Genomic DNA, 25,680 nt, shown 5'->3' on the forward strand with positions numbered 1-25,680 from the left:
GTTGTAGGATTTTTGTAGTTAAAATCACATTTTCAGATGGTTTAAAAGCAGCAAATGTCTAAACAATTTAAATTTTGTACTAAAACATGTTTGCTAATACAGATTTTTTTCTAATTTATTATATTTAATACATTTGTCTTGTAGCTATTCCATTGTAAAATGTGCAAATACTGGTGAATGTTACATTCTGGCTGCAAATAGAGTTGAGTCTACAGCTGCCATCTTGGACACACAATTTGAAGTTATTTCAACATGTAAAGGTAAGCGTTTAAATATACTCTGAATATTAATTTGTAGGGTAGTATGTTGTAGGCATTTGTTAAAATGTTGATGTGAAAGTAAAGTATCTTTATGTGTTTCATTAGCTACACTTTGCACATGTATTTATAGTAATTTTAGCTAAAAATAATCTGAAGAATAATCAAAACTTGGTGGTGGTGTAGTAACTTTTCAACCATATACTTCAAAGTGCTTTACAGAAGTTATCCCGTTTATAAAATGGAAATAAGAAGTTGGAGGATAATTATGTACAGAATATAGTGCATAGCACATGAGGAGTGGACTAGGAATACAGTTTACCTTGGTGGTGCTGTTTTGCATCTATCCTGAAATTCAGGTGGATTCCTAACCCAAAATTGGTTCAAATGTACCGTGTCTATCTTGTATGAGAGTCCCAAATAAAGTTAACATGGGTCTGGTGTTGGTGTGCGGACTGCCTGCTTCACTGCAAAATGAGCTGTTGAAATTCCTTACTGTGGAGGCATTAGAGGTGCTAAGGCTGATAGTGCTCTGTGGTGTTAACATACAAGTAGTTGACTATTCTGAGTTAGCTCAGGAATTCATGATCACCGTGAGGACCATTAAACAATCCTAGGTGATTGCTGGTAACGCAGTTGTCCACACTTGTGATTTGGAATTTAAATTGGGATTGTGGGTGTCAGTTGGAAATTTTACCCATGTGATCGACCTATCCTTACTGCTTCTGATTAGAGCTGGCAGAACGCCTTTCCTGATGGAGTGAGGAATTTTTTTGTTTGGCCTGTTCTTAGTGTTTAATTGAACCTGACCATTTCCTGAGGGATGTAAGTTATCCATTCCTCCAACAGGAGGAATGGTTTGACCAGACTTGATAATCTCATTCTCAGCTATCAACAAAGTGGCCCTGGCTTTATCTGCTTAAGTCACTCTGGTTTACAAATGACCTGCAGCAACTGAAATGAGAACTAAAATGGAGCACTGATGAAAAAGCCTCACTTTAGGAACCTGTTTCTCCCCTCCTTCCTCCACCGTCTGAAATACCCCAAATTTGTTTACCTTTAACACCTAAAGTTGTCCATCTTAGTCCTGAATCTGTTTATCCAGGCTTGTGGGGAGGGAGAGATGCAGTAAGGCTTTGCATTTGGGAGGGTTTGAAGTATTGTTTGAATTTGATATCTGGTTCATTTTTATTGCCTGGTTTAGGGGAAGATGTTGGATATTTAATGTCACTGTACTTTACAATGGTTAGTTGCCTAGTGTTTGAGATGAGCCTTTGTTTTATAACTTCTTAAAGATACAGTGTATATATAAATAAATATGGTCAAATGGGATGTTAGAAGCAAAGCTGGGGAAAGATTTCAGGTCTACTGTCTCCAGCCTGGTCTTCAAACCACTAGATCACAGTATATTATACCGCCATCCTGGATACTAGAGTTCAATATTGGGTTCTGGTACATTGAGACCTAGGACAGCAACTAATGCACTTTGTGCCTGTAGGCTAGGAGTGCCTTATATAGCCCAACTTCTTCTGGAGTAGCCTTGCCTGGCTCAGAAAAAAACAATATTCTCCTGGATGGATGGGGTGTGTCTGTGTAGGAGTGGCACAAATGGGGAGACAGGAAAGCCCAGTACTCTGGAGGGTGGATAGGAAAAACTGTATCAGAGTATGGATATTTGCATTTTTGTATATGAATTGTAATTTTTTTGTTCTATGACTAATTTTGAAAAACACAAGCTGGGCTCATAAATTGTTGAATATCCCATTTCTCTTTGCTTCAGGTGTTGATTTGGAAAATGGTTCTTGTGCTCATCCCACAATTCCTGGCAGAGAGTCCCCTTTTTTGCCAGCAAATCATGTGACAATGGCAAAAGGAACAGGTTTAGTTCACACAGCCCCAGCTCATGGTATGGAGGATTACAGTGTAGCTTCGCATCACCAGCTGCCCATGGTACTTTTGTTTGGTTGGTTTTTTCCTCGTTTTTAATCTGTATATTTTTGGTCACAGACCACTAAAATGTTAAGTGTCGCATAACTTACACATTTTGCATGACATTTAAAATTTGTTTTGATGCCTATATGTAACCATCTCAATGTCACTGATTAACTTGGAGACCTGCTGTAAACAGCATTGCCCTTGGAAGAGCAAAGGCTTGGATTCTAAAAACATAAGTAGTAAAAATGGTTCTGCTTTTCAGCCAATTGTTACCTAAACTTGGTAGTGTAGCAGTGGAACGGAATACTCCTTTTTGGAGAAGTTAAATTATAAATACAGAGAGATCAGTTGCAAATTGCAACTTTTTCTGCCTTGTTTTTCCATGTAATATAGGTAATTGTTGTTTTTAGTATCTCTCCAAGGAGCTTTGAGGTCTTTGAGAGTTTCTTGGGGAGGAGCAAAGAGGGGGGAGGGATAGCTCACTGGTTTGAGCATTGGCCTGCTAAACCCAGGCTTGTGAGTTCAGTCCTTGAGGGAGCCACCTAGGGATCTGGGGCAAAATCAGTACTTGGTCCTTCTAGTGAAGGCAGGGGGCTGGACTCAATGACCTTTCAGGGTCCATTCCAGTTCTATGAAATAGGTATATCTCCATATATTATATTAAGATGTTCTGTAAATGTAAAAAGTGTTAGTAAAGAAATAAATTCATCCTCTTTTATGGGAATTGCTTAAAAGAAAAAGTAGTTTACCAGACAAATAATTAACTACAGTTCTATAATATGTAAATTTTTCTTTGTAATATTCTAGATTTCTGTTGGCTTGTTTTTTTTTCTTGCTGTGAGATCATCAGAGTGTAATTTGATCAGCTCTTGAATAAAGGAATTTGTGTGAATAAAGGAATTAGTAATTGGAGGAGAGCTGTCCAAGGAAAATCTAGAAGATGGTGATGAGTATTTGCTTAAATACATCTCAAAGTGCTTTACATTATACAGAGGGGAAACTGAGACAAAGAGTGGCTAAGTGACTTGCCATTGCTCATGCAGCAAACTAGTGGCAGAACTGGGAATAGAACTCAGCTCTTGTATTTTACAGTCTAGGATCCGCTGAATCATACTGTCTGTAGTAGTATTGATAGTTGATTCGGTGGTGCTGTTCACTCTTATGCAGCAGCATTAGTTCAGCACTGATTAATGTTCTGGGGTACTGTTCTGTGGAAGGTGACAGAGATTTGGATTAAACGTAAAAGTGAGATTTTTGCAGCTTCTTGCCAAAAATGTCTCACCTCGCTTCTTGCAAGACTGGTGCTAAATTTCCAATGTGGGAAATCGTCTGCCTTCCCTTGTAGCTTCAAATGGATAAAGTATTTTTTGCCTTCTCTGTTGAGCTAGTGTTCTGCTTTATATAAAGGCTGACACCCTCCTCCTCAGAAGTGTCTGTTTCAGTGATGGATGAAGTGATCCCCGTACGTGTAATCAATTTGCAATATCTGGGTGCTTTAGGAGCTCTGGCAGAAAGGATTAATATAGTGTTTTAAAGCTGAACCTGACATGATCTAACTTGTACTTAAGATTTTTTCCTTGGCATTATTTCTGTTAGGCTAAGTGTACTTCTGTTTTGCTTGTAGTTATTCTATCTGTTAAGAATTAAGTGGAATAGTACTCTTTGACTTGGGGCAATAACAGAATGTTGTATCCTCACAAACTCAGTGGAGTTCATCCTATGCTGAGAATTCAGGCTCAGTGGCATGTTGGCAAATTTCAGGGTTGTTACATCATAATTACCTTTGAATATTAAAAGTGACACCTTATATCTCAGCTTGATTCAGATGTATGGTATATTATACTGCAATCTTAGTTCATAATTTCAGATTCTTGTAAAATAATAGAAATACAATAGTCCCTTGATATTTTGACATTACTAAAAATATTCTTGTTTTAGGATTGCCTGGTGGATGAAGGTGGATTTTTTACAGAAGCTGCAGGTCCTGAGCTTCAAAACAAGGCTGTACTGGAAGAAGGAAATGAAGCTGGTTAGTATCTTGTGTTCAATTAGTCAATATTCTGTCAAATACTTTGAAGGCTCATGTAAACCAAACAAATCTTACAGTGGACAAAATATTGGCACTTCCTGTTATCAGGAGGATCGGAATTGGACTTTGGGGAAAGGAAAGAAGTGGGGTTAGCAGCAGTAGTGTTGTGTTAATCTAATTTCTTATTACCTCTGACTCTTAATTCTCACTCTCAATAGTCATTCAGATGCTTCAAGCAGCAAAGAGTTTATTAAAAGAGGAGAAATGTGTACATAGCTACCCATATGACTGGAGGACTAAGAAACCAGTGATTATTCGTGCAAGCAAACAGTGGTTTGTAAACACAGCAAATATCAAGGTTACAGCCCAGGTACTACACTTTGTTACATTGTTTGCTATTTGGGGGAGTGTAAAGGACATTACTATCATATGGGGTCTTTGCATAACGTGTACATTCCACTTCAAAAGTATGCTTTCCTCCCTTAGTGTTTACAAAGACTTTGCAGCTGATAGCAATCACAGTCTTATTAACAATTAGTTTGGAAATTATCAGCAGTTACATTTTCATTTATTTGCCACCAACTTTAGACTAATTGTGCGCTTATGCCATTTTCCATTTAAGACTCCAAAGAAGAAAGGTTCCAGTGGTTGGGAGAGCTGGGTTCAATACCTCCACTCAAGCCCAGACTTCCTGTATGACCTTTGTAATCACTTAACCTCTCTGTACCTCAGTTCCCTATCTGTAAAACTGGGATAATAGAGGGCTTGTGAGGATAAATACATTAAAGATTGTGAGGTGCGTGGTAGCAGGGGTCATGTAAGTAGTTCAGATAGGTAGATTCAAGCAGAAAATAAAGTAACTGGTGTTGATGATATCCATGAGGTATCACCTTGGAGCATATTATATCAATATGTGAGGATTTCTGCCGGTAACTCTTTGTGCCCTGAGAGAATAAATAGTATCTTTTTGTTAAATTCTGAATTCTCTCCAACCCTGAATAACTGTAGTTGTGGTTATTTCATAGGAATTGTTAAAAAAAGTGAAATTTATTCCTGCATCAGCAGTGAATAGGATGCTAGAAATGTTGGACAGAAGGACATATTGGTGCATCTCAAGACAGAAGAGTTGGGGTGTTCCGATTCCAGTGTTCCATCATAAGACAACAGGAGAATCCCTGATAAACAGGTATCTATTTTATTCATATAAAAAATAAGAGACCTGTCTTGCTCTGATATAGAAAATATTAAAACTCCAAACAACTGAAGTGCAAGCAAATTTATTTTGGTTCATGACTGTGTTTTTTGGCATAGTTAATTTTATATTGTTTTTTTTTTTTTCATTTAAAAGAACTAGAGGGGCCAATGTCTCATTAATGAATGTGGTTTAAAGATAGTGGTCTAGGTCTGTCTCATACCACTAACCAGCAGTGAGCTGAGCTGCCTCCTTGATGTTTGTCTCTGCTTTAATAGATTTTTCAGGAGAGCTGATGTTAGACATCAGTATTAAAGGTAAAGAACTGCATCCTGTAGCTAGAACAGATAATGACCTGTAATCTCAGCATTCTGAACTCAATTATGCAATTATTTGTTACAATAATTTCTGAAATTGAAAAGTTGACAGATGCCTATGAAATGAGAAGACTAAAGTGGGATGGCCAAGTCAGATGCAGAATAAGAAACCTGTGGCCTATTTCAGAGTTAACTTGGAGGCCATTTAATCTTTCCTGTTTGAGTATTTGTTACCATAAAGTTAGGTCACAGGCTTTCATATGTAAACCTTTCCAGCACCATCTAGTACAGTTAGAGTTAAGGAAACCTGCTTATCATAAACTCAGAAATGTAGGGCTAGAAGGGATCTTGAGAGGTCATTTAGTCCATCCCACTTCATGCTAAGGCAGCACCAAGTAAACCTAGACCATCCCTGACAGGTGTTTGTCTAACCTATTCTTAAAAATCTCCAATGACAGGGACTCCTTGGAAGCCTATTCCAGTGCTTAGTTATCCTTATAGTTAGAAATTTTTTCCTATGATCTAGATCTCCCTTGCTGCAGATTAAGCACATTACCTCTTGTCCTACCTTCATAGCCATGGAGAACAATTGATCACCATCCTTTTTAAAACAGCCATTAACATTATTTGAGACTGTTACCAGGTCCTGTCGCAATCTTCTTTTCTCGAGACTAAAGATGCCCAGTTTTTTAACCTTTCCTTAAAGATCAGGTTGCTCTAAATCTTCTTTTTATCATTTTGTTGCTCTTCTTTGGACTGTCTTCAGTTTCTCCATATCTTAAAGCGTAGTGCCCAAAACTGAATGCAGTACTCCAACTGAGGCCGCACCAGTGCTGAGCAGAGCAGGACAATTACCTCTTGTGTCTTATATATGACACTCCTATTATCTTTCTGCTTTTATGAGTTCACAATAAAAAAAAATCTGAACTGAGTTTTAAAACAAGTAGTACATTTCAGCCTAGTACTTAAAAACAAATCAGTCAAACAACAACAACCCCCCCCCCCCCAAGAATTTTAACATTTTCCAAAGTGTTTTTCTTCTGATTGTCTCTTACACCTAAACTGCTTTTAATTTTTAAACGGAAACTTTTCTTAGAATATCAGGGTTGGAAGGGACCTCAGGAGATCATCTAGTCCACCCCCCTGCTCAAAGCAGGGCCAATTCTGAGACAGATTTTTGCCCTAGATCCCTAAATGGCCCCCTCAAGGATTGAACTCACAACCCTGGGTTTAGCAGGCCAATGCTCAAACCACTGAGCTATCCCTTTTGCTGAGCTCTTTATTTTCATGATCAGGGTACTTCCTTTAGCTTTTTTTGAGGGGAAGAGGTTTTAAAGTGTGAGTCTACCCTAAAAGATGACTTTTTGTAAAAATGGCGTTGTGGAGTCGTTACTTTCCATATTTGATTTTCTGAGTCAGTTCCTGCCTTCAGATACACAACTGGAATACAGCTGAGTTACACTTATGCCCTTAGTGACCCCTGTACAAATCCATTTAAGGATAATAAGATTGTATAGGTGAAGGGGAGTGGAAATTGGTTGCCGAGTCTCTTATGACTTGATTTCCAGAATTCAGGGCGAGTTTTCAGGACTGAAAAAATTTTATATGAAAATCAGTCAGACACAATTGGTATGGAACCTAATAATGCCATTTCTACAAATATGGTTCTAAGATGGCATACACTTTATATTTAGTATGCAATCCTGATGGATAGGGACAAAGCGTTACATTTGTGGTATGTCTTGACTTTATAAAGGCTTTTGATACTGTCTTGCATGATATTTCTCATTAACTAGGGAAATACAACCTAGATGGAGCTACTATAAGGTGGATGCATAACTGGTTGGAAAACCATTCCCAGAAAGTAGTTGTTAGTGGTCACAGTCAAGCCAGAAAGGCATATCAAGTGGGGCCCGAAGAGTTCAGTTCTGGGTCTGGTTCTGTTCATTATCTTCATCAATGATTTAGATAATGGCATAGAGATTATACTTATAAAGTTTGCAGATGATACCAAGGTGGCAGGGGTTGCAAGTGTTTTGGAGGATAGGATTAAAATTCAAAATGATCTGGACAAACTGGAGAAATGGTCTGAAGTAAATAGACTGAAGTTCAATAAGGACAAATGCAAAGTATTCCACCTAGGAAGGAATAATAAACTGCACACACACAAAATGGGAAATGATTGGCTAGGAAGGAGTACTGCATAAAGGGATCTGGGGGTCATAGCGGATCACAAGCTAAATGAGTCAACAGTGTAACGCTGTTGCAAAAAAAGCAAAGATCATTCTGGGATGTATTAGCAGGAGTGTTGTAGGTAAGAGACAGAATAATTCTTCCACTCTACTAGACTTTCGTGTCCAGTTCTGGGCGCCACATTTCAGGAAAGATGTGGATGAATTAGAGAGAGTCCAGAGAAAAGCAACAAAAATGATTAAAGTTCTAGAAAACATGACCTACCGGGGAAGATTGAAACAATTGGATTCATTTAGTCTGGAGAAGAGAAGACTGAGAGGGGACATCAAAACAGTTTTCAAATACATAAAATGTTGTTACAAGGAGGAGGGAGAAAAAAATGTTCTCCCTAACCTCTGAGGATAGGACAAGAAGCAATGGGCTTAAATTGCAGCAAGTGTGGTTTTGCTAGGTTGGACATTAGGAAAAGCTTCCTAACTGTCACAGTAGTTAAGCACTGGAATAAATTGCCCAGGGAGGTTGTGGAGTCTCTGTCATTGGAGATTTTTAAGAGCAGGGTAGACAACCACCTATCAGGGATGGTCTAGATAATACTTAGTCCTGCCATGAGTGCAGGAGACTGGACTAGATGTCCTCTTGAGGTTTCTTCCAATCCTATGATTCTATGCAAAGCTAGTCAATGTGTGTGGGGTGTGCACACAATTCTCTTTGTTCACTTCCTCTGTTTATGGTATTTATTATCAGCATGCAAATAGTGCCGAGGTACTCTTGGACAGAAATGTGTAAAGGCTCTGTATATTGGGTTAAGATAATCTCTTACCTGTGGAAGTCATTCATCTAGTTAAAAAATCATTTACAAAAAGGCTTCAGATATATATTTACACAATAAAGTATGGCTCCTCTGCAGGAGCCATTACAGTGCATCTGGAAAGTAGCCTTTTAAAAAAGTATTTTTGTGTTTCGTATTCCAGAATTGTGTGAAAAATAGACAGTTTAGTATTTAAAAAAAAAAAAACTCCTATGTAGCACAACTTTGCAGTCAGTTAACAAGCTATAAAAATGTGCCTTAAGCAATATTTTCCTCTGAAATTATAGATAAACACCATAACATGCACAAATAGGACTGATTGCATACATTTAGCTGGGCAACAGGGAATGTATTTGAAGGTAGTGACGGATAGGAATTCTCCTTTCGTTATAGCTATCTTAAAGGCCAAGAACATATGCCAAAAGGTGTGCCTTTGTAAACCTTTGAGCTGTGGCATGTCGCCAGAGTTGTATGAACAGTGGCATTGTTGGGGCATTTTTATGGAGAAAACATTGCAGTAGATCAGCAACTCCACCTTTGTGCAAGCCCATTATTCATGAATGTCAAAAAGTGGCATGTGGGGGTGCTTAAGGGTCAATACAGCACATGAGATTAAAGAGTAAAATACAGAAAAGACTTGTACACTGTATGATTGAAAATTAGATTTATTCTCTTTGGCTGCCACATCTGTTGCTCTTTTTAAAAGAAAATGTAAATAATGAGCATTGACTTAAAAATAAGTATTGCACAGTTTGTTCTTCTAAATATTTTGCAGTACAGCAGAAGATAAATTTTCTCTAAGTTAGTCATAGCAGACTTCTGGTTCCAAAGCAGTTAAGGCATGCAGAATATTGGCCTACAGAAGTGACAGACAAATTTAGAAGACACAGTCTGTCAATTCATAGGTCATTTTCCTGTACACCAGTTCTTAATAAAATGTACAGCGGTCCTACATATTTTATTGTAGTTGGTTCTCATACATTACAGTATGTAGCATGATATGGTACATGAAGCTTCTAATGTCTTTTAAATATTCAGACTTATAATTTTGAATCATTCATTTATATAACACAATATTACAAAGAGCTTTGATCTAAAATTGCACTTATATTTTTAACTCCAATGGTGTATAAATGTGTGTGGCTGCTCCACATTCTGTCAGTAGATATCAAAAGTAACAGCATCTCCACTGGAAGTCAGTGTAGTCCACATGGAGTTGCTGTTACATCTGATAACACTGTTGGTTAGTCCTGAATGATTCCCCATACTTATCTTAAAATAGTAACTCTGTTAAAATAAACCAGTATTTTTCTGTGCAAGTGTGGGTATGCCCATGGACTTGCCATTTTAAAGTCAGCAGCATTCTTATTTTGCAGGATGTATGTTGCATGCCCTAGGACAGTAAGCTTTAAAAAAGTTTGCAATTCTGCTGTTGTTTTACATTTTAAAAACAAGAACTAGATTCTAATTCTGCATCAGTGACCTTTAATGCTTCATCTCTCTAAGAATCTGCTCGCTTACTGGCATCCACATGTGCCATTGCAGACATTTTGGGCATGCAGCAACAAGCATAGTCTTCCAGCATTAAAAAGTAATCTAAATGGTGTTCTAATGCAGATAAATATTAAATCCCACAAAAAAGTACCTCTACCTCCTCAGCATAGTTAAGTCGAGTTCAAAAGTTTCAGTAAAATGGCAAATTCCTACTTCCTATATAAGAGAGAAGAGAAGTTATACATTAAATAATTGCAGTTTTCAAATAGTTATTATGAGAATGTGGCAGCAGGAGAGAGAGAGAGAGAGAGTGTGAGTGTGTGTGTGTGTGTAAAATTTTAAATACTGCACAAGACAACAGTTTAACAAATTAAATAATCAATCTGACTCATGCAATTGTCGTTCTCCAACATTAGGTTTTCAAGTAAATATTTTAATTACTTTTTTTCCTAGATTTATTGAAAAAGTAACAATATCCTACAGACTAAATTAAAAGCTACGATTTAGAATAGTAGCTCTCCTCAAGTAACAAATACGAAGTGCAAACTTTTATAGGTAACTACTACTTAGCTTTACTAATTATCTGAATATTAGTATTAATCGTTATATTGGACTAATAAAATTTCCTAAAGTGTTCTCCCCTTTTCCTGTGATTTTATTATTAGTTAGGTATATAATCACTTAACATGCGACTGGATTTTCTATGTACAATTTTCTTGTATAAATACATCTACAATTGAAAGTAAATAACTTTATCAAATGTACTTTATTTAAAACATATTTCAATAAGTTCAGAACATTAGCAGCTTACCCCTTCCCTTCCGAAGTACTGTCCAGCGAACTACTGTCCGACGAAGTAGTGATACCTATGTAAAAAAAGACTCTACCTTGCACTCATTATTTTACAATAAGAAAGAGGACTAGAGAACACCAGGAACTGTTTTTTTTTCTTCTGCTGGGAATCATCTTAATGCTGCTTAATTTCCGATAACACCCTAAATAAGCAGTCAGTACAAGCAATATCAGAGTTCAAAATGATTGGCTGGTGTCATGGTAGCATGAATTACCTCATGGGTTTTCACTGTTAGAGACCTAGCAAGTGACACGTAAGACAAGTTCTTTTAGATATGTTCTATGACTATAAGGCAAAGTTTTACAATGGGGTTTATTGCTCAGTCTATGAATTATTGTACTCACATGGAAGCTTATAGATTGTAGAGTGATGAGTAATTATTTGAGAGAGGTTTTTTTCACTGGCATTTTGATATATTTATATATTGAGAGACTTTAACATTAGTTTTTAAAATATGCATACAGTAGGTGGACTAGAACTACAAAGTAGGGAGAACACTTATTCATGAGAATCTTGGGGAGAGGTCAGAGGAGTGGCTTTTAAAATCTCTCATGGGGGGCAGACGCTGCATTATTGGAATCTTAGATATTATATACAACCGCTTTTTTAAAAATACTTTGTGTGATATTTAAATTCTCCTAGAGTTTGTTACAGAAATTGAATGAGATATAAATAATTTCAAATTGCTGAACCTTTACAATTAGTTGATTTCAGACTACCATAAAAACCTGAGAATACTGGTTAATGATTAGTAAACCTGTCAATATTTGACTACTTTTATTTCATATAATTAATTGCATAATGTAACCAGGAGAATCTGACATTATCTAATGCTATTATATTGTAGAAGAGAAAGTTATGTCGTAATTCACGTCAGGTTCAGGGGAATTTGCACTCTAAAATAAACTCCTACTGATGTTCATAAATGAACTATATTAGGCTTTATTTTGTATAACATTATGCATGATAAAAGGATAGTTCAACCCATGATGTCTATGTAGAAGTATTCATGGAAACAGTAGAGAAAACCAATGCTAAGTGGGGTTGACAAAACCTGGTGGTAGGGACATTTTCTAACACCATTCACACACAGACACGGAAGATTGATTGCAAGGTTGCATTTTCTTCTGGAGAGCTACAGGGAACAAGTAGACAAAATTCTTCATTACAGATAACACAATTTGCCATTCCGTATGTGTGTCTGAATTTCCCCTCTTTTTTCTTACCTTTTTACTTATGGCTACTATGTAGAAATTTGGGAGAATTTTTTGCCCCTAATTCTGTTGAGGCTGTCTGTCTGGCAAAGTAATCTGGAGCAAACACTGGTCATTCAGAATATAGATAGGTAGGAGGTAGCTTACAGCAAATGTGATACTGCGTTCGCTGTCATTCTTCAGTACAATCACCACTTCCTATATGCTTTAAAAATCAGATGCAGACTAGAAGTCTATCTGTTCTAAACTTCTTTTTTTTTTTTAAAGCTTAAGTTAGGAACTAATATCTTTTAGTTAGAAGAAGGCATCATTGCTATTTTAAGTTACTTAATTCCTACTGATTGGGCTAAACAGATCTATTATTCATCTGCCATTTTTAGTAGAACTTGTCCCTCCTGAGGGTTGCAAAACCCACTGCTTGTTGACAAAGAAGAGTTTTGACCTACTTAGTGGCTCTCATTTGATGGACTGCTCAGGTTGTTTTCCCCCACAAATTGCTATTACAGTCCATCAGACTATACCAGGCATAGAGTGTGGACATGGCTCAGAAATAACATTGATATCAGTGGATGAACAGCAGTCAGACTTCCCTCTTGGTATTTCTAGTTCTACAGAAATTCTTCCAGCACTGCTCATGAGAGGCAGCTGATTTGACTGTAGGGACTGATAGGAGTAAGCAGAGATCTGAGGTTATGTCCACTCTTTCTAGAGCAAGGTCCAGAGGGTTTTCATGTGCAACTACTCTTCTTTTGGAGGGCTCATTCTGCTATGTTGTCAAGCTCTCTTGTTCAGTGTTCACGTGAAGTCTGTAGGATAGATTAGTGAGGTACTGGGAGCTGCAGTGTCAATATGTTGATGGCACTTGTCTCTACATCTTATTTTCTTCAAGCTTGGACAGAGAAATAACCCTACACACCCAGTATATGATAGAGATTGCGACCTTCATGTTGGATCAGATTGAATCTGGAAGGTGAAAATGATGCTAGGTGGCAGGGAACATAATTGCAAGGACCCTCAATTAAGGGTACTTCCTACAGAATTTTTCAAGATAGCTTGAAATTGTGGAGTGTTACTGGGCTCATCCCTGCTTATGGGCATTCAAGTAACGGTGGTGATTTTGTAGAATATTATCGATGGTGACAACCATCTTGAATTTCACTTGGAGACTGGATTTGATGCCAGTGCAGAGTACTGAGTAAAGGTGTAACAAACTTTCTTACACGCAGAAGGCAGACATCTTAATTCTTATCCAGGTGGCTTCTGTGCTTAGGCCTACATAGAGCTTGTTACCATAATCAAGTCTAAAGGTGACAAATTAATGGATCACCATGGCTAGTTGTGTATCTAAGATGAATGAGTGCCCTCCATCAGACAAAAATCTTTCACCTCAGAGACTCTGTATGCTCTGTTGCAGTCTCTGCATTCAGTAAGCGTGCTCAAAAGCTATATCACCCAGGGCAGTGTTTGTGGTAGGTCCCTAGCTCTGGAACTAGCTTCTGCTAGAAATCTGTCAAACTGGGCCCAAACAAACAATATATGTTTTAATACAGCTAAATGTGAGTGTATACATCTGGGAACAAAGAATGTAGACTATACTTACAGAACAGTGAACTCTGCCCTGGGAAGCAGTGACTCTGAAAAAGATTTAGGGGTTGTGGTGGATAATCAGCTGAACATAATCTCCAAGGGTGATGCTGTGACGAAGAAAGCTAATGGGATCCTGGGATGTATAAACAGGAGAATCTCCACTGGGAGTAGAGAGGTTATTTTACCTCTGTATCTGGCACTGTTGTGACCGCTGCTGGTATACTGTATCCAGTTCTAGTGCTCAGAATTCAAGAAGCATGTTGCTAAATTGTAGAGGATACAGAGGAGAGCCGTGAGAATGATTAAATGATTAGATCACATGCCTTGTAGTGATAGACTCAAGGAACTCAGTCTGATTAGTTTAACAAAGAGAGGTCAAGGCGTGCCTTGACAAATCTTTAATAATAGCCTCTTCAGTCTAGCAGAGAAAGGCATAACATAATCCAATAGCTGGAAATCAAAGTCAGACAAATTCAGACTGGTGTACATTTTTAATAGTAAAAGTAATTAACCATTGGAACAATTCACAAGTGTCATGGTAGATTCTCCATCACTGACAACTTCTAAATCAAGAATGGGTATTTCTCTAAAAGCTATGCTCTAGGAATTATTTGGGGGAAGTCCTATGGCCTGTGTTATGCAGGAGATCACAATGGTCCTTTCTGGCCTTAGAATCTCTGAGTAAGTGCTTGAGGCTGTTAACCTTTTGCAGGTGGTGCAAGATGCATTTCAGGAGTAGGCCAATTGAAAATAATAGAAATCACCTTTAACTCCACTGCAAAAACATCTTAAGACTCTAGGTCAGTCTGCTCTTTATTGAAGAAAGGTTGTTATAGTTGTGTGCTAAATGTTCTGAAAGTATGATCACTTAAACGTTGTGATGGATGTTTTAAAAATGTATGGACTAATTTTATCCCTGATGCTTCTCCATTGAAGTGCTGTTACCCCATGTTGCATAAGGGATGAGTTTGGCCCACTAGCTAAACCTGTATCAATTCTCTAGACTGTAGTCTAGAAACAATTTTGCTGGCTTCTTTGGGGTTATTATTTATCCATACCAGCTAAGGATAAGACCCCTTGATCACAGCCTGTGAAACTTTTCCAACTTGATGCAAGAGCTATTAATCAAGACTGATTAGTATTTCTATTCTGTGACTTACTTCAAGAACAATTCCACTTGACATGAACTGGAGTTATACGTTGTAATAAGTATACTGTAGGGACATTAGCAATGTCAAAACTGAGTTATTTTCTTTGGATTTATGCACATCCCAGAAATCTGAGGGAGGCCGCCTTGAATGCTGGTAGTTCAGTTTTGGTTCAAATTTTTGATTCTCCATTGTTTTACATATAGAGAGACCATAACATGTCAAATTCCTGAGTTACGTGAGTGTCTTGGGCCATTGCTATGAAGATACAACTTCTGTTTAAAAAGCAATAGCAGTTTTGCCAATGACTGCATGTTCAGGGCTTGCGCCCATAATCAGCAGAAATCTAGATTTCACCAGAGCAGAACACTTGAAATATCCTTTTTTAAGAAAATGATCAAGAAAAATTAATCAAAGATCTTCATGAGGCCTCTGCACATTCATGCTCTTGAGAGGCACTGGTGATTTAGCTTGGATTCATGGAACCTTCTGGTAGCGATGCCTATTGGGGTTCTCTGCCGTACCCACACCGTCCCCTGTCCTCAGCTATAAAAGGGGACATGACACACCAAGCACCCTAGTTCTTTCCACTGCCTCTTCGGGTCCAAAGTTGTAACTGAAACTCTGAGGAAGAGGGAAAGATGAGCAGGAAGGGCAGAGGTCATTCTGAAGAACTGTGGTTACAAGTGAGTAACCTTCATTTCTTTTTTTAAAGTGACCTCTTCACATTCGCACTCTTGGGAGCAACATTCCTGCCTCTGTACAGTGGGACAGGGAGGCCTATTTAAGTAGATTGTAATGCTCCATTGCCAAATTTGCATCTGATTTAGTTGCCAGAGTTGAGGAATGTTTTAGGAAGTATGAATCAAGGTCCAAGTGGCAGCTCTACAGGTTTCTAACATGAAAATACTTCGGAGGCAGGCCATAAAAGCAGTCTTCACTCTAACAAAGTGTGCTTTAAGCCCTTTGGGAAGAGGAACCGTTTATAACAGTATTTAATAGAGTCTAACTCACTTAAAAAGGTATTGGGATGTGATTGCCTGAGCTTTACTCTTTTCCATCTAAGAGACAAACAGTCTAGGTGATTTTCTGTATTCCTTAGACCTATATAAATAAATTGAGCATCCAAAGTGTGTTGCTATGCTTCCCTAAGGAGAGAGACCTAATGAGAGAGACTACCGCGAAAGTACTAGAGAGAGGACCTATGTAGCCACAGGTTCTCTAACTGGAGGGTAGACACACTAAGCCCTTCCAAGAATATTTCCTTTTTACTGTGGCTTATACTGTCTTTTGTTCAACTAAGCTGTAATGTGTTGAGGTGGCTGCAAGATGTACTCTTACTGATTATATGGAGAGTCCCAAGGATTTCAGATGAAGCAAGTTGAAGTGCTCCAGTATGTATTGAAAAGGAGCTGAAGCGGGGTTGATGAAGTTGTTGGCTACCCACAGAAAGAGTCTTTTTCACTTATTATAACAACAAGGCGAGTTGACTGCTTCCTGGAGTTTAATAGAATCTCCTGTACTTCTTTTTTTTCCCCAAAAAAAGTCAGTTCTAGATGTGTCAAAGTCTTACAGGTCACACCATCACGTGCCCTCGATGGCAAATCCAAACTCTCTGCTGGGTCATTAGCCCTAGAATTGGAGGGAGAGAGAGACAGACTCTTTGTCATAGTTTAAGTTGTTCCAAGCACCAGTGTTCTTCAGACCAGGCCAGCGCAATCAGAATAAGCTTGACATTGTCTTGTTTGGTTTTCCAGAGAACATGAATTAGTATGAGCTGGGGGATGCATAGAGGAGACCTACCTCTCCTAATGTAGAAGAATCCAGTCCAAAATTGACTCGTCTACTTCTGTTCTGGACCAAAACCTTTGTTTGGAATGGTCTTCTGTCCACGCAGGCACTGTACTGTGTTGATTGATTGTGGTGCATTGCCCTCTGGGTATATAGCAGAGTTCCTGACATTGCTCCTCACTGAACTTCAAGTCAGTGCAAGAAATGCAGTTTCCTCCAGCGTTATGGGTGGTGGTGGTAATTGGCAAGTATTTAGAGCATTTTACAAAATATCTTCACAATGTACCCTTCCTTCTTGGGATGCATTTTCACAAGGATTAGTTTCCTAAAATGTCTTACTATTGTTACTTGTCCAGCTCCACTAACTTAGAAAGGGTGCCAGGTAGCTGCTGGTGTGTTAAACTGGGCTCAGAGGTCTTCACAACTTTGACCATTGTTGCCTGGAGGGGCCACGCTGAGATGTCTCAATCAGGGAAAACTGCAAAGAATGGGGCAGACAATCCCCAAAACTGGTGGTGGTTCTAATTAGATTCACCAAGCCATCAACAAAACAGCTTTTATAATACCTTACTGGTTACCCCAAAGCCAAAAACACAGTTCCCTTAAAGCAACCCAGCCTTGGGCTGCCACCCAGACAGCCAAGTCAAATATGATGAGGATTACTGAAAGTCTTGTTTATCATATATGAAGTCCTAAAGGATTGGACAAATTATCCATTGGGTCAATGAATATTTCAGATTTTACCCAAATAAATGCTTACAGCCAATTCTTATTAACTAAACTAAGATTTATTAAAAAAGAAAAGAGAGTGAGTATTGGTTAAAAGATCAGTATACATACAGATGTGAATAAAGTTCTTAAGTCAGTTTCATGTTAAAGATGGTGAGCTGCTGAGTTGCAAAAAGTTTATTCCAGAATCAGTTCATTAGGTTATAATCCAAAATAGGCAGTCCGTTTAGCGAGTTTGTTCAGATTCTTCCATGAGAATTAGCAGGGTGATCCAGACTGGAGCTGGAGACCTCAATCCTGTGACTCAAGATTCCCCTGTCCAAGCTTAAGCAGATCTGAGATACAGGACTGGGGCCCTAGAGTTCTGTAGATCTCTGGCAGGCTATTGGTAGCCTCTTGACAGCAGGTGTTCCTTAGATGAAGAATAGTGACTTTGAAGTAAAACTTCCTATTTCCAATGTATACACAGGTAATTAGATGCATTCATCAGCGTAGGTAACTGAGCAGTTCATAGACAGTTTGTAGTAAACTTCAGTGAGAAATATGGACAATGATATCAGTACACCCAACTTAATGTTAATATCTCCTTTTGATTGCTGAATCAATAGAATTTGTAACAGACATGAATCTTGGGTTACACTGTTTACATCTATAACTTGTTGGAGGATAACAAGTTATAGATGTAAATACAATCACTATCTTCTTCCAGTTCTCTAAAAATACAGGTTTACATTTCAAAGCTGTAGTCTGTCAAACATGGCTTTGTTAGCTATCTATAAGGAATGGTCCTAATTACCATTTATATACTTTTCTGATATGTCTTTAAAGGTTCAATTTGGGTCATTTAGCCTGCTAGTTGCTTAACCCTTTCTGGCGCAGTGTCATAACACACAAGTTGAAGTGCTGGCATCTGCCAGTGTCTTGGCTACACACAAGTACCCACAGTTGCTAACTGTGGACAATTTTAGGAAAAAACCCTAGCGTGGACAAGGCCAAAGTCGTGTAGAAAATTGAGAAACTGAAACAAAGAGGTTAAGTGACTCTCCCAAGGCCACAAAAAGTAAGTGGTGAAATTGGCAGTAGAACTTGGGAGTTCCAGGCTCCCATTTAGTTGTGTGTGTAGGCTGCGAGAGATTACCTTACTGGTTGCAGGAAAAATGCAAAGGGTGAAAACATGGCCCCCTGATATCAATGACAAAACTCCCATTAACTTCAGTAGAATTTCACTGAAAGCTTTAAACTTGACTTGGTAGGCAAAAAATAGAAGAATTAAATCTTTATTAAAATGCCAGCAGGAGCATGAAATTGCTGCTGTACGTGTGAAATCGTTCAATAGGCTGAAATGACTTCGTGGTTTATTAAAATAAACGGTACATGTTAGTGTTATTTTAGAAATTGGACATAAAATAGGATTGTGTGGGGAAGGATGGGGTCTTTTTAATTCCTAGCCTGTGAGCGAAAGATGTTTGATTATTTAAAACAATATGCTTGTAAAAGTTTTTTCCTTTTTAGGACATTCTTCTTTGTAAACGTATATACTCATTCATTAGCCTGTTCGTTTATAAGCCGACCTCCCCAAAATGGATAGGTAGAAATAGCAAAAACTGTATGGCCCTTTCATAAGCCGACCCTATATTTCAGGGGTTGGAAAACTTTGGCTCCTGGCCCGTCAGAGTAAGCCACTGGCGAGTTGGGACATTTTGTTTACTTGGAGTGTCTGCAGGCATGGAGCCCCTCAGCTCGCTGTGGCTGTGGTTCGCCGTTCCCAGTCAATGGGAGCTGCAGGAAGTGGCGCCGCTTCCCGCAGCTCCCATTGGCTGGGAACGCCACTTCCTGCGGCTCCCATTGGCTGGGAACGGCGAACCACAGCCACAGTGAGCTGAGGGGCTCCATGCCTGCAGACGCTCCAGGTAAGCAAAACTACAATGTATTAGATCAGGGATTGGCAACCTTTGGCACACGGCCTGTCAGGGTAGGCACCCTGGCGGGTCGGTTTGTTTATCTGCTGCGTCCGCAGGTTCAGCCGATCACAACTCCCACTGGCCGCAGTTCACTGCTCAAAGCCAATGGGGGCATGGGCTGAGGGATGTGCTGGCCGCAAATTGAGAGCAGCTAATTCAGTAAGAAAAAAATCAAGACTACTGCAACAGCATGGTGGGAAGGAGTGGGGGAGGGAAGAGCTCAAATAGTCCAGATCTGATGCACTAACCACAATCTCAGTGAGTCTGCAGTTCGTAATTCTTCAAGAATCTATAAGGGTAAAATACAAGACATTGTTTAGTGCAACGGTTCTTCAGGCGACATCATAAGAAAGAGAACCTCCTCACATCCCAGTCCACCAATCCTTCACTGCATGTTTCTCAAAATATTGCATCATGTAGACCACTTGAAAAGGCTCTGCAGATTACTGGTGGTTCATGGTCCAGGCTTGAAAACTTCTGCTTCAGTGGGTTTGGTTTGTATCCCAATATACATCATTACTTTGGGTCTCAGCTACTTTAAGGAATCTATAGTAGCTCCTTGATTGAACTATGCTAAAATGTTTCCTTCTTACACAGTGAAATCATTGAGAATGTTATTAAAATAGTGGAGCAGCATGGAAGTGATGCATGGTGGACTCTTCCTATTGAACAGCTTCTACCAAGAAAGGTTGCAGCAAAGGTAACTTTCTGGTTGTAAATGTAGAGGGTGGAAATTGGTGTGTGTGTGGGAGGAAGAGGGCGCAACCTAGATCTCTCGTAACACAGTAAGTGCAATATAGCTAATGCTATTAATTTCATATTGAAGGCACTTGAGGACTACAATGATGGGCAGCAATATTAAACCCTCAGATAGTTCTGTGATCCTTAAGATTTTTTTTATTTGTTATAAGGTGTCAAATGAGAGCACATCCAGATTGTGTATTGTACTGTGCTATATCTCAGTGTTGTATGTCAGATTGGTGCCAGAAATTTAGGATGCATTTCCACTGGGCACTCTCAACAGGTACCTGAGGCCACAGTTGGGCTCAAAATGTTTCTGCTGGCTAAAGCTAGTTTTTCTGATGTTTGTATGTAGTACTTGCTACTGTTTATGTTGCTTTCATGGCCGAATTCTTCAGCCACTGTGCACATATAAAGTATGTGTCTAGGATGCAGTTCACGTTAGCTTCTTACTTCTTGTAGGGGGAGAGAGAGGGTCATTAGTCTTCTGAAAAGTAACTATCACATCTAATTTTGTAAATAACCTCTTGCAAAGTGTGCATGCTTCCTGACATCTTCTGCAAAACTGGTGGACCAAAACCAAATTCTTCTGTGGTTATTTCTACTTTGGGGACACTCACCTTCTTCCAGTTAAAGGTACAGGATGTTCTATTTACTCTTATTAATACAGTTTAACTGTTACTTCATTAGGTTGGTAGCCATGATGTACTGGATTATGTACAGGGACAGGATGTCCTGGATATCTGGTTTGATAGTGGAACTTCCTGGGCTCATGTTTTGGAAGGTATGGAGTTTGGTATATGTTGAATATTCTTTTGAAATGCTTGTTGGGCTAGATGCACTACTGTCGTCCACAAAACTGCTGAAGTCAGTGGAGTTGAGTTGGTCAGTGGCAAATTTGAGATGATGTCATTGGTTGTAAAGCTTCTTAAGAACAGGATTTGATGTTTGCAAATTCATTTTCAATATTGTAAAAGTTCATGTTTTTCAATGAGTTACCCTTGATCATTCTGGCATGTGAAGTACCATACACATTTTTAAAATAAAAACTAAAGATGCAGAGAATTAAAATTGCCTGTTCCTGTTATGAAAGCAGTTCACTGCTAATGTGCAGACCTCCTTTCTACATAACTCTGAAAGACAAAGTCAGTACACATCAGCACAAACTTTAAAATGCGTTAATTCAAAATAAACTAAGACTAGAATTACCGCTGAAAATGTTAATCATAATTACACACTTATAATAATGTACATCGATGCAGAAGTTGTCACTTCTGATCATTTTGTGTAGCAAGTGCAATTTGCCGTGCTCTGACTTTGTACTGTGTCTCCTAGTGCAAATGTTTGCTGTTGAATAGACCAGTGGATCTCAAACTAGGGCTGCCGCTTGTTCAGGGAAAGCCCCTGGCAGGCCGGGCTGGTTTGTTTACCTACTGTGTCCGCAGGTTTGGCTGCTTATGGCTCCCAATGGCCGCGGTTCGCCGCTCCAGGCCAATGAGCGCTGTGGGAAGGGCGGCCAGCATGTCCCTCGGCCCGTGCCGCTTCCCGCAGCCCCCATTGGCCTGGACCGGTGAACCACGGCCAGTGGAAGCTGCAATCGGCTGAACCTGCGGATGTGGCAGGTAAACAAACCGGCCTGGCCCCCCAGGGGCTTTCCCTGAACAAGCAGTGGCCCTAGTTTGAGAACAACTGGAGTAGACCAGTCAATGGGGTTTTTTAATAAGTTACTTTTTGACATTACAAAAGCTGCAATGTTTAGTGACTGAGATTCTATGATTGGAATATAAGACAGTAAAGTGACAATTGAGTTGTACATGTAAGCAACCTCAAGAAAACAAAGGAGTGATATTTTTTTCAAATTTTAGAAGCTCTTGATATATCCAGAGGAGACTCCAAAGTCAGGTGCCATTTCTGGGTAAGAAGCTGGTGCAGTACATCAAGTCTGTTGAACTTTAAACCAGGAGTATACAACTGTATGATAGCAATCTTGTTGAATTGTAAAACATGTTGGCATTAGAGATTTTATTTCCTAGCAACGCAGTAAGGCAACGGTATCAGCAAACAGTGTATTTTCTAAAGGACACTTGTATACATTAAAGTTCATATTTTTAAACTAGTTGATTTGTAAAAAGTGACTGTACCAGAGCTATTTCCATTCCTAAACCCCTAAAGACATCCTTGAAGAATGACCATAAATTAAAGGCACAATTGTTACTGCAGTATGTTCTATAAAATTATCTACAGGATGCTTTGTTTTGCTTTTTAAATTTTCTTGCACTAATAGTCCTCATAGTAGCATAAGCTGGACCATATCATAATTTGATTCATGTTTATCAAAAGAAATGGGAAGGCTATAGTGACCATGCATATATTGGAATATTACCCAAATATGGTAGACACTGTGTGCCATCTTTTTCTACTATCCCAGACAAAAAACTGTAAGGTTGAGTACATATTGGTAACTTAAGGGTGTATAACTTACAGGGACATAGCAGTCAGTAAAAGTACCACAATTTAAAAGTCAGGAAGCTCACTGTAAAGGTAGCTGAACTATCTTAACTCAGCATTCTAGAGAAGCTAGGCCCACGTTTGCTCTCTTGTGGGTGTAGTATAGAAATATGCCCCACAGACTGTTGATTTAGTCTGTTTCATGCATTCATGTTGCTGATACTAAATGTGGTGCACTGTCGCCTCACTATCATTTTGTCTCTTCACACAGGTGCTATAATTTCATGATCTTAGATCTGAAGTTTGGGTAGTGTCCAAAATGGGCTGGGAACTTCCAAAACCAGAAGACAGGCTCTGCCTTGAATATCTCAAAAGGTTGGAGGTGGGGACGGGAGTGGGATGGGGAGGAGCTAGCAGAGAATTTGGCAGAGCAGGGAGGAATTTTTCAGTTGAATAGATAAATCTAGTAAATTAACATAAATTTTCTGCGTTTCGTTCTCAAGCTAGAGTCAACCATAAGTGTTCAGAAGGATTTTCTAGTTGTAGCAAACATCACTTCTTAATGTCACTTAATCACACAGCTGTGTGTAAATCAACTTCAGTTTTGGTGAAAAAATTCTCCTTTTTCTACTTACATCCCTCACTCCCTCTAGAGGGAGCAGTTTATGGTTTGAGCTATCTTTCTACATACAGTGTGGCTAGTGAACTAACTTTTTTTTTTTTTTAAAGCATAGATCTCCAGCGATTTTTCTGATAACCTGTTTCCATCTTGTTAAAATTGATGTGTTCTAGCACTCCTATTTAAAACTCTTAATAACCTTTGAAAAAATTCATCAGCTAATCTTTGGTTCTGTGCACTTTATCATTGAAGTGAGTTCAGTAAATTGAGTACATTTCAGTTCTCTTTGTTTGAAAAACAAAATTTCTCATGGTTACATTGGTATCAATAATGCCTTCTCTGGAGGAGGGCATGTGGTTTGCATCTCTTCACATGAAAGAAAAATTGTTCTCTTTAACCTCTGAGGATAGGACAAGAAGCAATGGGCTTAAATTGCAGCAAGGGCAGTTGAGGTTGGACATTTTGGAAAAAATTCTTAACTGTCAGGGTGGTTAAGCACTGGAATAAATTGCCAAGGGAGATTGTGGAATCTTCGTCATTGCAGGTTAGACAAACACCTGTTCGGGATGATCTAGATAATACTTAGTTTTGCCTTGAGTGCAGGGGACTGGACTAGAAGACCTCTCAAGGTCCCTTAGGGTGACCAGACAGCAAATGTGAAAAATCAGGACAGGGGGTGGAAGGTAATAAGAGCCTATATAAGAAAAAGACCCAAAAACCGGGACTGTCCCTATAAAATCGGGACATCTGGTCACCCTAAGGTCCCTTGCAGTCCTGTGCTTCTATGCTTACTTTCATGTGGACATTCACCCACAGAAGGTTCCTCAGATTCCTGGTAATACAAGAGCACTACCAATGCAGAGTGCTCCGATTTGAACTAGCTACAGTGCCTAGAGTCCTCACAGCTGGACAACTGGCTCCTGATGGGCAGATCCACTAAGGAGGTCCAGTCAGCAACCCTGTTCCTACTCTCTCTGCTGTATTCCTTGGGAATCTGCATCAACAAAGAAAAGTCCACTTGGACTCCCATAAAGACCATAAACTTTATAGGAGCGACCCTAGACTTGACTGCAGCAAGGGCCTGTTCCTTGTGGAAGATTCCAAGCCATGAACAACTTGGTAAGACAAGTTACCCTCAGACCTCAGGCCACAGTCAAGGTCTGTCTTTCCTGGCTGGGCTACCGTAGCCTCATTTACTTACATAACACCATTTTCCAGGCTCCACCTGCGTTGCTTGCAGGCCTGGGTCCGGTCTGTTTACTCACCAGACAGACATGAAATGAATACAAGGTAACAACTTCTCTTGTTTGCTGGATGAACCCAGAACAAGCGCATGGAAGAGTTCCTTTCCTTACACCCACACCTGATGTGACCATTATCCTGGATGCATCCCTCCCTCGGGGAGGCCAGGAAACATACAAACTTACTAGAACAAAGAGCAGTCTGTCTATCACAATGCATTCCTTCTACTCATTCAATCCCACCGATCCTCCTGCTACCTCTGCAGAAAATATGTCACGACAGGGCTAGGGTCATCCTCATTGCATCCAAGTGGTGAAGACAGTTTTGGTTTCTGGATTTCCTATGAATGTCATCCCATCCATATCCATCTCTCTCCAAATCTGTTAACTTAGGAGAATGGCAGGATCAGATGTCCCAACCCAGGCCTCCTTCATCTCATGCCCTGGTATTTAGATGGGCGTCAGACCTAGAATGTTCATGTTCAAAGGCCACCCTAACTACCCCAATCACAGTAGAAGTCTCCACCAGAAAATCACCAGAATCAGCAGAGATTCCTGTTATTTAAGACTATCTCCTGTCCCTCAGGTCATCTGGACTTCCTGTTAGTTTGTTCCAAGTCCGCCATCCCCTGATGGAAGCCCATGATCTTCATTCACCCAGCTACTGTTTGTTGCCTGAAAAGTCTCATTAGGGCCTTTCCATCAGTAGCAGAACCCACACGGCAATAGGACCTCAACCTGGTACTCTCTCTTCTCACCAGACCACCCTTTAAACTGATGGCCCCGCGTTCCATGTCACATCTTTCCATGGAGGTTGCCATTTTGGTTGTCTTCATGTCAGATGGGGGAGCAAACTGGGAGCACTTAGGCTGACCCACCATATACCATATTTCATAGAGGAAAAAGTCTCCCTTTACCTCTACCCAGAATTCATCCCCAAGGTAATTTCAGAGTTTCACATGAACGAACCTATTCGCTTAGACGTATTCTTCCCAAAACATTATGCTTCCAGCAAAGAAAAGAGATTGCACTTCCTTGACATCAGATAGGCCCTGGCCTTTTATCTGCAAAAAACGAACCCCATTAGGAAATAACAGAGACTATTTGTTGCTATAATCGTGTA

General features: G+C 39.4%; 1 protein-coding gene across 2 annotated transcripts in view; it reads left to right on the forward strand.

Annotated features, from left to right (window-relative positions):
* The window catches only part of IARS2 (isoleucyl-tRNA synthetase 2, mitochondrial), a 52,726-nt gene that overhangs the window by 8,357 nt on the left and 18,689 nt on the right, over positions 1-25,680 (forward strand). For both annotated transcript variants that reach the window (XM_039529406.1, XM_039529407.1), the window contains exons 8-14: positions 145-260; positions 2,038-2,207; positions 4,131-4,221; positions 4,440-4,591; positions 5,247-5,407; positions 20,106-20,208; positions 20,940-21,033. In XM_039529406.1, coding sequence (XP_039385340.1) covers positions 145-260; positions 2,038-2,207; positions 4,131-4,221; positions 4,440-4,591; positions 5,247-5,407; positions 20,106-20,208; positions 20,940-21,033 — 887 coding nt within the window. The remainder of the gene's footprint in view (positions 1-144; positions 261-2,037; positions 2,208-4,130; positions 4,222-4,439; positions 4,592-5,246; positions 5,408-20,105; positions 20,209-20,939; positions 21,034-25,680) is intronic.

This window comes from Mauremys reevesii, linkage group 3 (genome assembly GCF_016161935.1).
Source record: "Mauremys reevesii isolate NIE-2019 linkage group 3, ASM1616193v1, whole genome shotgun sequence".
In the NCBI taxonomy this organism is placed as follows: domain Eukaryota; kingdom Metazoa; phylum Chordata; order Testudines; family Geoemydidae; genus Mauremys; species Mauremys reevesii.